The 16,839-nt window shown below is 35.9% G+C and overlaps 1 protein-coding gene across 3 annotated transcripts in view; it reads right to left on the reverse strand.

Annotated features, from left to right (window-relative positions):
* Positions 1-12,921: 12,921 nt before the first annotated feature.
* EPHB1 (EPH receptor B1) overlaps positions 12,922-16,839 on the reverse strand; it is a 387,419-nt gene continuing 383,501 nt past the window's right edge. For 2 of the 3 annotated variants that reach the window (XM_087933101.1, XM_026701394.2), the window contains one exon: positions 12,930-13,320. In XM_087933101.1, the coding sequence (XP_087789227.1) occupies positions 13,053-13,320 (268 nt within the window). In that variant the 3' untranslated portion in view covers positions 12,930-13,052. Of the gene's footprint in view, positions 13,321-16,839 lie in introns of all 3 variants that reach the window. The other variant, XR_015743549.1, reaches the window with a different exon arrangement.

Raw genomic sequence — 16,839 nt, forward strand, 5'->3', positions numbered from 1 at the left:
GCATCCAAAGTAGGAAAGCGAGAGATGGGATCAACTGAAATAAACTCTTTTGATTAATTATAATGTACCTAGAGCCCACAGACATTCTTCGTTTTGCTACAGGCATTTTTGAGATAGGTCTCTGTCATTTCTATTTAAGAGAGATCGATCAAAGCTAAATAGCAGAGAAGCTACCCCCAATCTGGCATCTTCCCAATATAATGGGGCTGGATGCTAGTTGGGAATTCTGAGTTGTATAATTCCAATACATTTAAAAGTTACCACTTTGGCTTAAAATGGCGTGTACATTTAGGTGGACTCTATCTTTGTCATGCCCTTCCTATCCTATTATCAAATCACAGTAACAGAAGAAAGCAGAATGTAAGGTAGAAGCAGAGTACTCTGGGATCTTTTTGGATCAGTTAGCATTCAAGCTTGGCAAACTCCAGATGATATTAAAACTTAATTAGTTATGCTGCAATGCTTTAACCATTAGTTCACATGAGGGAAACTATGGTAGCAAGGATAGATTAAAGTCTGCCTGGAATTTAAAGAATTATTTCAGTTGATAAGCTTTTATTAATTATATAGTATGGTAATTGAAAGAAAGGGAAGCACCCTACACAAGTATATAAATTTGCAGCTACAAAACTGCATTATAAACCCATTTACTGAAAAAATGTCTCCATCAGGAAATAGACTTGGTTCCTATAACATTTTCTATGTTCAATTTAGTCTCATTTTACTTCCTTTTGTTCCATTTTTCTTCATTTCTATATTTAATAGTGATTTTCTCCTTTTTTGCTTTAAATCAGAGGTGCTATTCAGCAGGTTCTGACCAGTTCTGGAGAAACGGTAATGTAAATTTTGAGTAGTTCAGAGAACTGGCAAATTCTACCTCTGATTGGAGATTTTACAGTATCCTTCCCCTGCCATGCCCACCAAGCCACACCCATAGAACCAGTAGTAAAAAAAAATGAATCCCACCGCTGCTTTAAATGTAACTTCCCCAACCTGTTGCCTTTTGGATATTTGGATTTACAATTTACATTATCTCAGCTAACTGAGCTGTTACTCAAGAATGATGGAAATTTCAGTCCTAAACATCTGCAAGATACCAGGTTTAGGAATATTATCATAAATCTCTGTACATTCTTTTTTATTCTACTTTTTAAAAATTCAGACTTCTTTATCCCAATCAACTTTAATACGCTTATCCTTAAATTTATCATCTTTATTTTTTAATTCAAAGATCTATGTGTGTGTCATGCCCTGTTGGAGGGGGAGGCCAATCAGCTGACAGGGAATTGGAATGTGGCTCTGTTGGCTGTGGAAGAAACTGGGTAAGGGTACAGTACGGCTGGGCAGAGCAGGGAAGAGGTAGAGCAAGTCAGAGGGAATTCAGAGGAAGATCCAGGCCCTTTTCATCCTAGGGCATGCAGAGAGGAATGGAGAAGGGAGCAACATGAGTTGAATGAATTCCAGGGGAGGAAAGGACCCTGATTCCCTTCTTTAGCTGCAGCTGGGAACACAGTATTTACAAAGGGAGTTTGCACACAGCAACTTGTTGGAAGCATATTGTCTTGTTTTGTTAAGGCTTATCTGGGTTCCTGGCGTCTTCCCAACTGTGTGTATTTTGTTGGCCTTTGAAGTCTGCAATTCCTTATCCTGCCCTGTCCAGTTAATTGCTGCAGTGTGGTTTGTGTGGATTTTTATTTACAATTTATATGTACTTTTTCGGACTGCATTTCCTCCACTTAAAGACTGTTCTTGGGAGAGGTTTTTCTCCAGTCGAAGGTACATTGGGGGCAAAGTTGAAGGTATGAAAGGTACTTTTCTTATGTGACTGTGTTGCTTTTATGCCACACCCTGGGTCATCACTGTGTGTGTGTGTGTGTGTGTGTGTGTGTGTGTGTGTGTGTGTGTGTGTGAATGATATGACTGTTGGGGTAGGAAAGATGAGAAATCACACTAAAATTAAGTTCTCCTTAGAATTTTAAAAATATATAGAAATAAAGGTCAGCCAAGGTGCAGACTTAATTAAATGTATTTGCTTCCAGGTTGCTTAGAAACTTGGTGGACAAAAATATATCAAATTAAATATACATTTTGTTATTAAAGTGAGTGAGGTATGGTGTGCTGCTATCATTATGAAACATCCCAACCCCAATCTTGTTCCAAGACCCTTGCAATTATTGCTTTTATGGATTGGAATGTCTCCCACTTTGCTTCTAATACAGATAAAATTTGCCAAGTTCTGAACTGACTCAGTTTAGATTTATTTATTTAGTCTGCTAACAGTACTATGAACATGTAAATTCTCATTCATTTGTACTGCAATTTCCAAAGGAGCCAGCCCTTGAGTGCTAAACTGAAAATTGTTTAGTTGCATATTTATGAACAGATCTTAAGATAAAGAGATACTATTACATCAGATCAAGGGAGAGATAATTCATAGCTGCCTTCTCCCTTCCACTATTTTTTTTCTGAGAGTTGAGATCCAGCACATGTGATGGACATTGCCTTGAGGAATGCTGGCCTATTGAATGGATTCAGCTTTTTGACATTCAATAGCCATTTGGTTAGGTCCAACCATCACAATTAGATAAAATCACATCCTTAACCATCTATACTTTAATTAAAAGACTTGATTTAACATATCTTTCCACAAATAATAGTTCACCTGAATAGATAATTAAGAGACTATTAAAGACAATACATTTTCATATGTAATTATACCTTCTTCTCCTGTGGTAGCAAGATTTTGGAAATGTTTGCAAAACTGCTTCCATTGTTTTTAGAAGTTTAATAATTGCCACTTCTTATGGCTCCATATAGGATTTGCTCTTGGCTATCAACAATGCCATTTCAAGTAAGAACCAGAAAATAAAAATGTAATGCCATTGAGTTGAATTCATTCACCACAATGAAATTTGGATACCTAAGGCAGAAACTGGGTGGAGTGGCGGTTTGTAGACTCACTGAATTAATTAAGATCCCTGCCAAAAGTGGCATTTTTGCTTACCCAAGGACTAAGATGATGAAAAGAAGAAAGGGGCTTACTCAGAACCTAGGGCAACAATATTTCTTTTTATCTTAACCCTCTGTGGATCACTGCTTTAAGACTCTTATCATTTTCTAGCTCTAATCCCTATTTGAACTGCAAGTTCACCATAGTAGTAGCCCATTGTGTAGAATTACTGTTTCCTTGTCATGTAATGTACTGTCTCATACAAAAAATGCTAAAAGAAGTCTATACCCCCATACAGCTGAGAATTCCATACTATGACAAGACTTCAGAAGAGAGAGGAACAGACAAAAGAATGGGTTGGCCCACTGGGAGGAAATTCTCCTGCCAAAGGTTCTCATTATCAGACAAAGATGGCTTCTATACTTACAGCTAATAATAAAGGCTGCTTCTAAAAATATGGATGAATAAGCTCAGAAGTGGTCTGTGGGGGAAGTCTCTTCCTACACCTTTTAGTCTGGCAATGAAACTCTAGGAAATATGGGAAATAATCTTTTCATCTATATTTCTCATCTGCTGGAGCGGCTTGTGGCTAAAAAAAGCCATGTGGATGATGGTAGTTATAATTCAGTAGCAACCCCTACTCACTGGGAAGTAGTAAATTTTAATAAGCATCATGTCAAAATGGTGCAACAACCAGCCCAATAAAATGCTGTAAGTACCCCAAAATTGTGATCTGACAGAATATTTCAATATGGGAAAAATATATTTAACAGTGCCTACAAAGATAATTGATTCCTAGTCTTCCCAACCACTTTGTTTCACTGTGTTAGGATTATATCTTCCAGAATTTCCAACCACATGATCACTGCTTGTAACAATTAAATAAGTTATGAGTGGGATGAAAGAATGAAACTTCTTATAAAAGTGTGTGCAGATGCTTATTCCTTGTCTGTGTTCAAAGGAAAATGAAATGAAAGTTGGGCCAGAGGGTTTCTTCAATTAAAATAAAGAATAAGACAGGTAAATGAAAATGGAAAGTTCTTTTCTCCCTTCCTTATTAATGTTTTATTCTACATCTTCAAACTACCCAGAGACACGATATTGTATGAAAATGCCTTTAGTTAATAAACCCATACTATGATTATTCTCTGCCCCTGGTTTCTCTATTTCTCTCCTTATATTAAGAGATACATATAAAACAGAGCTTTCCTGGAATGCTGATCAAAAATTAGCTTCTGTATGACAGCCTCCAGCTCTCTCACAAGAGAGGAAATAACTGGATAAAGGTGTTTCATGTGAGGCAAGCAAATGCATCCCTTGGGTTTGCAGGCTCTGAAAACAGCTGTTATCCATAGGGGCTGCCAAACAGCATCAGGTCACTAGGGCTTCCTTTCATTAAGATGGTAATTGAAAACCAGTCATAACATTGGAGTGAACATAGCTGCTTTTCTTCACAGCATCCCCAAGAGGGGTATGCAAATTCCAGGGACACAGCTATTGCCACAGTCAACATTTTTCATTGCATAAGCATCTGTAGATACTCAAGTATGACTTGCACTTAAGTTATATGTGGTTATAGCAATCAGCTCCATTAAGGAGTTCAAAATGCAGGTGTACATGCAGGAAGGATTTGATAAATTATAAATTCACAGTGGAAGAAAGTGTGTTTAATTTGTCAGGTCAATTAAATGCAGAATGTCTGCCAGTCCCATTAGTTAGTCCAGATCAGGAAATCAACTCCATATGAAAGCTAAAATTAGTTTCATTAAACAGAATCTTTCCAGACTGATTGTATTCTACACCCTCCTCTTTCTGAACTCCTAATGAGTTAGGGAAATTTCTGCCTGAAGATCTGAATATTATCTCATTTGGTGGAATCTGAAGTTAGAATAGAGGGTGGAGTAATCAGACTGGCTAGCTTGGAATCTTTGAAGGGGGGAAGTGATGGAGACCTGATCCTCCTAAAATCCTTGGAGCCTTTATCTGGTTGCTCCCAAGAGAGTGTAGTTAGTCTGGCCAAATTCTTATAAAGCATCAATAAAAAAATCTTCTCCAAACAGGTCACTGTATAGTTCTGATTCCTTGTGCCTGACACCTTATCTTTCTACACTTAACAAAAATGTCAGCCTCTTTTCTCTAGTAAAGTTCCCATATATCTCTGCCATCTTCTTTAATCTCTACAATTTGTATGGCTACAATGAACCTGAAATACTTTGAAGTGTGGTCCCTTTTTATATTGTAAAAATGAACAAAATATGATACAGATTTGCATGCATTGTGCATATGCTATGCTAAATGTTCACCAAGTATCACTTCCTAATAACTATTGTCACTCCATTTATCTGATTCCCTGACTGGGAGAGAGGTAGGGAGTATCTTTCATAACTTCAAATCAGATGTGGTAAGAAGGTAAAGATGAATGTCTTAAAAAAGGCATCTTTTAAATAATTCCGTGTAGTTCATTAAATATTTAAAATGAGGGTTATTGATTTATGAATGAAACTGAAGAATAATTTTTCCAATCAATCAATCTCAGTTAAGAAAGAGCAACAGCAGAAAACTTGCTACAGCCCCTATGTCATTTATTCTAATCCTGGACAATGGGAAACTAAGTATAGGATAAGAAATGATTCCCAAAATCTATAGGACATGTAATTGGCTTCAACCAAAAGCCTTTACAGCTACTCTTTAGATATTTCAACAGAAGAAAATAAAAAAAAAATCTTAGATATTCTTTTAGGAAACCTGTTTTTCTCTAACATTCACTAGTTGCCTCAACTAATTAAACTCAATCAATCATCAACACTATGGACATCCTTTCCTAATATTTCCAGTGAACAGTTCTTCCACACCATTTGTCAAATAAACTTCCAGGTTACCTTTGGTGCAATATATACAAAATTAAAAACAATTATACATTCAAAAGAAATGTATACAGTGAGATGGGACTTCTTCCAACCCTTGGTCCCAAATGGCTATGCAGCCAGTAGCAGATGATGAGGCTAGCAGTAGAAACAATGGTATTTTTTAAAAAAAAGTTAAACATGTCAATTACAGTTGACTCAATATTATATATACTTGTTTGATGTGCCTATTGTTAAAGCCTTTTTGAGAACTTGCAAATAACCATCTAAAGGGTATGCACACAAAAAACACTGTCAGAACTGCCATCTCATGCCTGCACTTCACATTAGCTAGCTACCATTCTACCATGAACTATGTAGGGGAGAAGCTGCATGGGAGAGGGGAAGGCTAACAACTCATCATAACTTCTAAAGACATAATTTCAAGGTTAGACAGCTGGAAAAGGCATGTACCTCTGAACCACCTACTATATAGTTGAAAAGACAATTTCCAAAACATTTTAACTGAATATGACTAGACAATAAGAGATCAACAATGGAAAGAAACAAAGGGGGAAAAGTTAACTGGAAAAGTTTGTCCTGTAGACCTCAGTTCTAGCTTTGCTATTCTGTAATCCACTTGGACTTTAATAAAGTAAACCTTTCACACCAAATGGTTTTAAGGATCATTCTTGCTTAAGGAAGCAAGTTGGGACAGGCCACACACAGACACAGAGAGAGAGAGAGAGAAAGAAAGAGAGAGGGAGGGAGAGGGAGAGGGAGAGAATTACATTAAGTCCTGGAGTTTTTCTTATTTTGTTACCTCCCTTTTACTTATTTCATTTCCTTATTCTCACTATAATATTAAGGAATATTGGCAGCTGATCTTTGTGTCTCCCCAAGTACACATACATACACACACACACACATACATATATATGGTATTCAGCTTTGTTAGGGTATTTTCCCACGTCATTGTAGTTGTGCTTTTAAAGTTGTAGCAACGTTTCGGCAGAATCTCATCTGCCATCATCAGGCTTCTGTATAGTGTTCGTCTGTGAGTCAGACTTTCACAGCCATTTCTGTTTTAAATTTGGTACTAGCCTACTGCTGTGCCAGAATGGTTTTTTCTTCATCCTGATTGGTTGGGAGTCTTGGTCTGTGTTTATTGGTCTTGGAGTTTGCTGTGTTCTGCTTGATTGGTGTTTCTAATATCTTCTGTCTCTTTTGTAGCTTTTTTTGTCCGAACAAAGCTGAATACCTGAACAAAGCTGAATAACACACACACACACACACACACACACACACACACACACACACACACACACACACACACACATATACACATCGTGGAGAATGTACTGCTGCCTGCAACATCCTCCAGCATGACGGGTTTGGCAGTGAGTCAGTAATGGTGTGGGGTGGTATTTCTTTAGGGGTCCGCACAGCCCTCCATGTGCTTACCAGAGGTAGCCTGATTTCCATTAGGTACCGAGATGAGATCCTCAGACCTCTTGTGAGACCATATGCTGGTGCGGTTGGCCCTGGGTTCCTCCTAATGCACAACAATGAAAGACCTCATGTGGCTGGAGTGTGTCAGCAGTTCCTGCAAGATGAAGGCATTGATGCTGTGGACTGGCCCACCCATTCCCCAGACCTGAATCTAATTGAGCACATCTGGGACATCATGGCTCGCTCCATCCACCAATGCCACATTGCACCACAGACTGTCCAGGAGTTGGGGGATGCTTTAGTCCAGGTGTGGGAGGAGATGCCTCAGGAGACCATCTGCCATTTAATCAGGAGCATGCCCAGGCATTGTAGGGAGGTCATACAGGCACATGGAGGCCACACACACACTACTGAGCCTCATTTGGACTTGTTTTAGGGACATTACATCAAAGTTGGATCAGCCTGTAGTGTTTTTTTCCACTTTAATTTTGAGTGTAACTCCAAATCCAGACCTCCATGGGTTGCTAAATTTGATTTCCACTGATAATTTTGTGTGATTTTGTTGTCAGCACATTCAACTATGTAATGAACAAAGTATTTAATAAGAATATTTCATTCATTCAGGTCTAGGATGTCTTATCTTTGTGTTCCCTTTATTTTTTTGAGCAGTGTATATACAATTATATAAATAGAAAGTTTGAGGTCCTGCCATGTTATATATCACTGAACTAAACATGGATTGATATTCTTTTCAAAAGGAAGAATGTCTTTCAAAATAGAAAACATTCTCTGTGAACTAGGTATCATAGCAATAGCAAATTAGTCTACCAAAGCTTATTATAGACAATAAAACCAAACCAAAACATGATGCCGGAACAGATATAATAACATAGTTGAGAGTAAGAAAAATAGAGAAAGTAACAAAGAGGTTGTTAAAAAAGTATTTTTATCTGCAAATATTATGGAAGGTATTTATCAAATACAGAGGTAAGCAAAAAATCTAGAAATCTAGATTTCATCTAGATGAAATCTAGACTTTCAAAGGAGTCTAAATAGATTTACTGTTGCATTAGGTCTGCTTCTGAATGAGTTGCTTCTTACATTAATAATCCATAAAATGCTGAGACTATTACAACTGATTCAGAAAAAAAGACATGTTGGTTACAAACTAAATAACGTATGGTCTACCCTTTTTTTAACTTGATGGAACCAACAAGGAATCCGTTTAGGATTGAATACACAATTAAGCACTGGAAAAAGTGACTTATATAATCAGTCCTTGACGTACAGCAACCCTACTGTTTATTAGCAAAATTCAGGCATTTAGCAACTGGCATATATTTATGATGATTACAGGTCATGTGATTGTCAGTTTTTTTTACTTTCCCAGCTGTCTTCCTACTAATCAAGTTAATGCAGGAACTGCATTGATTCACTTAAGAATTGTAGCAAAGAAGTTTGTAAAACCTAGATCTTAACAATCACCTTGTGTAGCAATGGAAATCCCAGTCCCAATTATGGTCATAAATCAAAGACTACTTATATGCAACTTTTGATTCAGAAATCAGTCTGTGTGTTAAAAACAAGAAACTACACAGAATGCCAATGGCAATGTTCTTTCAAATATTGCCATTGTGTAACATTGTTGGGAAATTCCCAGCCAGCCAAGGAGGTGGGATCAAGCAGGAAATTAGCCTTGGGTTGTTGCAGAGTTGCCCCATTTCCCTCCTTTAAGTTCCATGGAACCTTATCTGTTTGTTCCCTAGAAAAAGTAAGCAGTCTAGGGAGATTCCTGTACCATAGATAGAACACAACAAAGTACTTAATCTGAGTCTTTTGTGTGTGGTTGATTGGGCCTGATGGATATATTTCATTATCAGCTATACAATATTTTCTTTCTTTCGTGTGTGTGCACTCACGCACACACACACTCTCTCTCTCACACACACAGAGCACTATTCTATGCTCAGTCTCCATGTCAGATTGACCATTCATCTCAAAAATTATTTTAATACATTTCTGGAAATTAGTTACTTGGATAGAACCTTTTTTTCCAGCATTTTTTGCTGTTGATACAATAAAAAGTCTTCTCTGTATCACAGGTGTTCACTTTGCCTTCATAAAAACACCAACTCTCATACTCACTCTGCAAAAAAAAAAAACCCATATCTTACACAAATACTAATGTTACAAACTTTGGTGCAATTGTCTGCTCTAGTTTCTATTTTTTCTTCTAATCTTGATTAGTCAGATGTAACAGGATACATATTATGTAAAATGATACTATGGTGCTACCTGGTCAGCTTTTATGTGATGATATTTCTGAGAACAATTGAGAACATGGCATTGATTATTGCAAAAAGCTCTGTGAAATAACTACAACTGGTAATGTTGTTCACTTTTTCTTTTTCTACACACATGGTTTCATTTTACATTATGTCACAGTGTAAATTGTTCAGTTTTGCATACTATATGAACTGAAGGTGATTTACATCACAAACCCTATTTTATTATTTTTCATGTAGTAAAAACCCAGATAATTTTGATTTATTCAGCCAATCATGGTTCAAGAAACCATTTCCTAGTGTGACATGTAACTGTAGGGATGGGAAATGACATCACATGTCATGAATCATAACAGCACCAAATAAAGATCTAAATTACATATTGTTTACCATTTGTTTTCCAATACCATGATCCATGTGATATAACCTTATCATTTGCAGATGATGCCAAGATTTGAGTCTCCCTCTCCCTCCCTCCCTCCCCCTTTCTCCCCCCCCCCCACACACATACACACTCTAGTACCTCTTTGAAGGAGAAATGCTCCTGTAATTATTCATGAAATGCTACAAATAATCAAAGCAGTTGTGTTTGTTCTCTGTTTCCCTTTCAAATTGGCAAATAGGTTTTACCATATGACCATATTGTTCTAATTATAACTGCCTGCTCTGTTGGTATATTTTGTTTGTATGTGTATGTGCAATGGTCATGAGAAGTGGATTTTATTGTAAATATTTTATCTTACCCAGAATCTGCTTGCTTCTCTTTGCTATAATTTTTTCCTGAAGAGTTGACTGATTATTTGGCAAAAGCTACAAAACCAAACAGCAGAAAAGATGATGGGCAATTCCAACAAAGCTTTTGCAAAGCTCACATGTGGTTTTCAGACTGTTTAATTTTCCAAATGAACTGGCTCTGTCCATTGTATGCCTCCAGCATGAACACATTTTCTCTAAAGCTGTGCCACTAAGGTGAGAATGTTTTCTTTTTTAAAATCAAAATAAGGAGATTAAAGTCTTCTGTAAGGTTTACAGTTCTTGGCTTCAAGCAAACTCCTCTTCATTGAAAGAGTCGTGTTTTGTGAGTATGTTATCTTTCCAAATATGTTTCAGCAAACAAGTTGATCCTCATCCTTTTTAATCTACTGCTGACTAGAATCTAAGCCGGGAAAACCTAGACTGATTGCAAACTGGCAAACAAAGCTTACTTATGCAGCTTGACATTATACTGTATAACCATAAAGAGGACTGGAGATTTTCTGTAATCAAAATCTCCACTAAGGCAATTCAAACATTATGACTGATGCATTTTGTAACCTGTATGAATTATACAAGCATCTTTGCCTTCTTATTTCAGTTTTTAAAAAAGTTTATACTAGAATACATTTGTACTGTACATACTATTCTTTCTAATCAGCCATCCAGAGAAGCAAAGTCTGTAATGTAGTGAATTCTGATCAACAATAACTATATTAGCAACTGCTCTAGTTATTGAGAAGGGATATTATTATTTCATGATCCTGACTTGGAATATGAACATTATTCTCCCATAATCTTTACCAATTGAGTATTATGACTCTATGAATGTCAGTTCAAAATTTAATTTGAATCTGATAAACCCTCCCATAGGGCTTCTACTTTGGCAGATGTTAGGAAGAAGCTGTTGCTGTCTTCTTAATATAACTGATTATTTATTATTTAATGAATAACATTTATAGCCTGTCCCAAGCCTAATAGACCCTGGGCAGCATACAACATAAGAAATAAAAATACACAGTAAAAAGTAAAGTAAATACATTCAACCATTCTCCAATACTTTTATATAATGGTTTCCCTCAGATTGGGTCAGAGACCTGGCTGAGCAGGATTATTTTCACTTATTTATGAAAAGAAAGCACGACTGCAGCTTTGTGCACCTATTGGGACAGAATTCTATAAAATGGAGGCTATTACACAAAAACTCTTGTCATTCATACCCTCCAATAAAAATGGGGGGGGGAGGGAACCTAATAAATCCTCATTTGTTGACTTGATTCAAGAAGATTTGAGTCTGGCAAGCAGTTGCCAAATGCATCCCAGTGTTGAATCATATAAGACTGTGTAGAACCACAATGAATTGGGATGGAAACCTACTGATAATCAGTGCAATGCCATGTCTTTAAAATAGAAGCTTTTTTACACTGCTCGGGTTATCTTGCTATCAATCCATCACTGCATTATACACCAGCTGCAACTTCTATTCCAAAGTCAGTTTATATATGTAGTAGGGGTGTCAAACTTATGGCATCATGTCATCCTCATATAATGTATCGTGACTTTTTCCCCCCCTTCACTAAAGCGGGGCTGGGCACGGCCAGCATATGGCCTCTGGTCCGTGGGCCATGAGTTTGACAACCTAATATAGAGCATACTACAGTACAGCTAGTCTTTGACTTACAACCATAATGGAACCCATTATTTCTGTGGTTAACTGGGACAATTGTTAAGTGAGTTTTCTCCCGTTTTATGATTTTGCTTGTCAGAAGGTCACAAAAGGTGATTGCATGACCTTGGGATAAAGCAATGCAGCAATGGTCATAAATATGAACCAGTTGCCAAACATCTGAATTTTGATCACATGACTTTGGGAATACTGCAATGGTTGTAAATTGTGAAAAACTATCACGACACTTTTTTCAGTGCCACCATAACTTTTAACCTTCACTAAATGAACTATTGTAAATTGAGGATTATATGTAGTCCAGCTGAGTGGTGAACAATGTATGATTCACAACTTCAGGAGGATTCTGGTTCAGATAGGTCCATAACAGAGACACTAGCCCAAAACTTACCATAGTTTCTTCCGGCTCTTTGAAAAGGAATACGGTATTATCTTTTATAAATGCCAATGTCAGCAATGAAATATTAGGTTTTTTTTTAAAAAAAAGGCAATAGAAATTCCTTGATGCAGTTCTGCAAATATGAGCTAGATTCATATCTAAAAGTTGGCATGAGTGATAGGAAAAAACCGTATCTCGTTTTAACACCAAATCGTAAGATCAGCCAATATCTAATTAAATCCAGTCAGTCAACTCCTAAAATCCTTTATTTCTTAGCATCCAGAATAATATAATCCATGTGCTTCAGATATGTCCCTTTTCTTATCTGTTGTATTAATAATATTAGCAGTAGAATGACCCCAAATTATTTATCTTTTTAATATTATTAACGTGCAAGCAATTAGTAAGAAAGTTGTATTCTGTGGAAAATAGTCTTGGCTTTCCATTGAAGTTCAGCAATAATAATTTCTAAATGTATATAGTTTTAACAGTCAATCATTATCCCTGGATATTCCCCTTTTTGTTTTTAGCAATTGCTGTTAAAAATACACGTAAGATTCTTTTGTTTTTTTATTGAGTGCAATTTTATTTTTAGTACAATAGTTTTTGAAAGTTACTATTACAAACGTGGACAATTTTGACACAATCAATGAGTTGAAAGAGAAAGGGGGCAATGTACAAGGGAATGCAATCCTTTACGGATATCTCATTGGCTATGTACATGACAGGACCTCTTTTGGCGGGAACAGTGCATGTGACCGGAGGTTGGCTCCTGTTGTCTTTGTTCTTCAGGCCAGAGCATGTCCTTTACACAAGAGCCTGACAGCATCTCCAAGAGATCACAGCTCATTCGCAAAGCATCGTGGCTACCTTGCCAATAAAAATGGAGTACGGGACTGCAGTGGTAAGCTTGACTATCTGGAGTGCCATCTTTCCATATACTTCTGACATCAAATAAAGGCATAAAAAGATCCCTAAATTAAAAAAAAATAGAAAATAAAGATATAAAGTAAGTTGTAGAGACTGTCCATGCTGTAGAAATCATCACTTATTTAACCACTTTTTGGAGGCTAATAGAAGAAAACAGAAGAAAAGATTTAAGTTCTACTAGTCTACAAAAGAAGCAACATTTTCACAATAATTATGTTAAGTATGAATGCATTTACCAACTGACATATTTCATTTGAACAATAGAACTTTTTTTTTCTTAAGAAAAAGCTTTTTCTAAAAAAATAATATTAGCCTTTGCAAAAAGTGGCATTCTAAGAGACTGGTATTCCCTTTCTCAGATATAGTTATTCGGAAGGGTGAGTCCATGGACTGTAAGAGTCAAAAAAAATCAAGATGGCAGGGGGAGCAGGCAATCAATGTTCCATTGCTTGTTTGCATGCTTGCAATGTATATGGCATACATGAAAAAGGAGCAGGGCTTTGGTCTCACAGGCACATTTACCATCCTGACCTTTCTGATATTTCTCCTTGCAGAGATTTCTGATTCAGAAGATACGGTGAGCTATCATTATCTATCGTCCTGCATTATTCAGTATGGTGTCCTTTTAAAACAATGTAAAACTGTGATCATTACCATAACTGACCATACTGAATTCCATTATTTATCTAAACCCAGTAATATATGAATTGGGCCATATAACCAAATATCAAAATCAAATTCTCAGAATAACTTTTAAAATATATAAATAGGCCGAGAAATGTTATAGGAGATTCTAAACTATTTGAATAATAATCTGTTATTCTTCAATTTCTAATTAGCAGATAACATCTTCCAAAATTAATATTATTAGTTAGCATACTCATTAGTGGAACAAGAAATTCAGAACATAAACTATTTAAACCTTAATATATTCCTGCATAGCTACATTTTAAATGTTTACATTTAAATTACTCTAGATCTAAATCATCATATGGTATACATAGCTACACAAGCTATCTTTTCATTTTGATTGAGCAACATGAATGGTGACTCTTCTGAGGACCACTAAAGAATTAGATATTCCCTAATCCAAATCTCTTAAAAGCAAACTCGAACTAAATCTTGTACAATTTTCTTCATTGCCTAGAAAAGATTAAGTGTCAACATCTAGTATCTCAGGTTAGAGGAAAATCTCATCCCTTGACAGTTTCTGTTTACATTAATTCAGTCTTTCCCTATTTTCAACTTCATTATCTATTCTACCTGAAACAAAATAATTAAGTTATTTAGGTCATCCTTCTCTTAACTGACATACATTTTCTGTGAATATACTGTTTGAGCAATCTAGAAGGTTGTATATTATTTCAGACACTATATAGCTGTTCCTTGGCTACACTTCATATCTATTTATTACAAAATTGGGGAAAGATATAAACTTTGTCATTACAGGTAATTCTTGGCTTATGATCACAATTGAGCCCAAAATTTATGTTAAGTGAAACATTTGTTAACAAAGTTTTGCCCCATTTTATGACCTTTCTTGCAATAGTTGTTAAGTGAATCACTGAAATTGATAGGTTAGTAACCCAGTTGTTAAATGAATCTGACTTTCCCATTGACTTTCCTTGTCACTAAAGGTAAAGCTGGGACACAGCAATGGTCATAAATATGAACCAGTTGCCAAGCATCTGAATTTTGATCAAATGATGATGGGTATACTGCAAAGATCATAACTGTGAAAAATGGTAATAAATCACATTTTTCAGTGCCATTTTAACTTTGAATAGTCACTAAATGAACTGTTGTAATTCAAACACTACCTGTATATTCCTTTCTTCCTTCGTTCCTTCCTGTTTTAGGACACTATAGTTTTCATTGATATCTCTTGAGGTAATTACCCCTGACCTCCATTCTAAGATCAAAAATAGCTCTTGGACACATTTGCTGAGATCTATGCTTCAGATAGGAAAGTTAATAACAAGAGAATTGGCACTTCTATTGCCCCGATGCCTACATGAGTCATAAGTTTAATAAAACTGGACTTCCTTAATGTTGTAGCAGTAATAACTTCTGTCCAAAGGTTGACCTCTTCACTTTTTTTGCAATTCTTTCACAAATTGCTCATTGCCTATATTTTACCAAAAGCTCTGCAAAACCTTTGTTTCATTTCTTAATATCAAACTCAGAGTGTGCCTTAAAGATAAATAATAAAATGTTTAGGAAATCTGTAGTCATTATTTAAAATCTGAGTCACCATATGGTCTGTATTTGTGGGGATGAAAGAATATCCCCCCCCCCCCCAGGACAGTAACCGAAAGAAAGCACTCATGGCATGCCACTTATTATTCACTACTGTAAATACTGTCCAGCAATCTGCTTACTGAGGTGTAAATTTATTTTTGCTACCTGATTATGTGGAGGTGGAAATAAAAGAAACAACCAAGATTATTATTCCCATTTGATTAACAGTTGGCTTTAGGGAATAGTCAGAGCTGAATGATAAAGTAGATATTTTGTTTGCAAGCTCTCCAATTCAATCTGACAAATTTAGAGCTAGGTATTAAGAAAGGCTCCTCTATCAGTCACTTTAGATAAATCTAAAGGGATCCAAAAGTCTCTCCAATAGAACATAGCTTTCTAGGAGAGGAATTATGTCAGAATGTTGGAACAATATATGATGAGTGCTCTCCTCCACAGACTAATTCTTAAAGTGAGAAATGGCATAACATCAATTTGTAGTAGAAGCTATAAGTTCTTAATAGTGAAAAGAACAATGTAGAGGAAGCTTGTCATTCTTGATGTAAACCAGAAGTGCAACTAAGCAACATAATACTATTATTTTACCCCTTGGTACATTGGTGAGTGGGTGATGGGTTGTGGGTAGAAAGCAAAGATGCTTTTAATATGCAATTGTACTCAAAAATATAAAGTTACATGTTAAACAGTGAAGTAATTGACCAATTAACTAAGACATTTCCTCCTTGGTTAGTCCTCAATAAATAGGCTAGCAACACAATTATGTTGAAACTTTTATTTAGTAATCTTGAATTCACCAGAAAATAAAAAAATAAAAAAGAATGGAGGGTTAAGACCAGACATAGAAAATCAGACAGAAGAAGGAAACGGAAGTGAAAATTATCTGATATAATACACACACAAACCAAGGTTAAGCAAACAATATTGCTGTTTTAAGGAAATTAAAAATAAATGAAAGTTCAGCTGAAATCAATGTGATTTATTTCTATATTTTAGGAACAGGAAATAAAGAAGATCAGATAATGTATATAAGTATTAGATGAAGAAATGAAAAAAAAAAGAAATATCCAGTTCAATTCTATGCACCTTATATTTTAATAAACTAAACATCCCAATTCACATGTTCATTGGGAAGAGAAGTATATATAGTTAACTGGGTTACTTTTGAATATATATTTATGGGATTACAATCATAATTATCTACTCATAAAAATGTGTGGTGGGACCTGCATACACCTGGAATCACTGAAGTTATAAGTTTTATTAAGAATCTGAGACGCATAGAGACATTAAGCATTTAGCATTAC

The sequence above is a fragment of the Pseudonaja textilis genome, chromosome 4 (assembly GCF_049901715.1).
Source record: "Pseudonaja textilis isolate UNSWEBS1 chromosome 4, rPseTex1.2, whole genome shotgun sequence".
Lineage (NCBI taxonomy): Eukaryota > Metazoa > Chordata > Lepidosauria > Squamata > Elapidae > Pseudonaja > Pseudonaja textilis.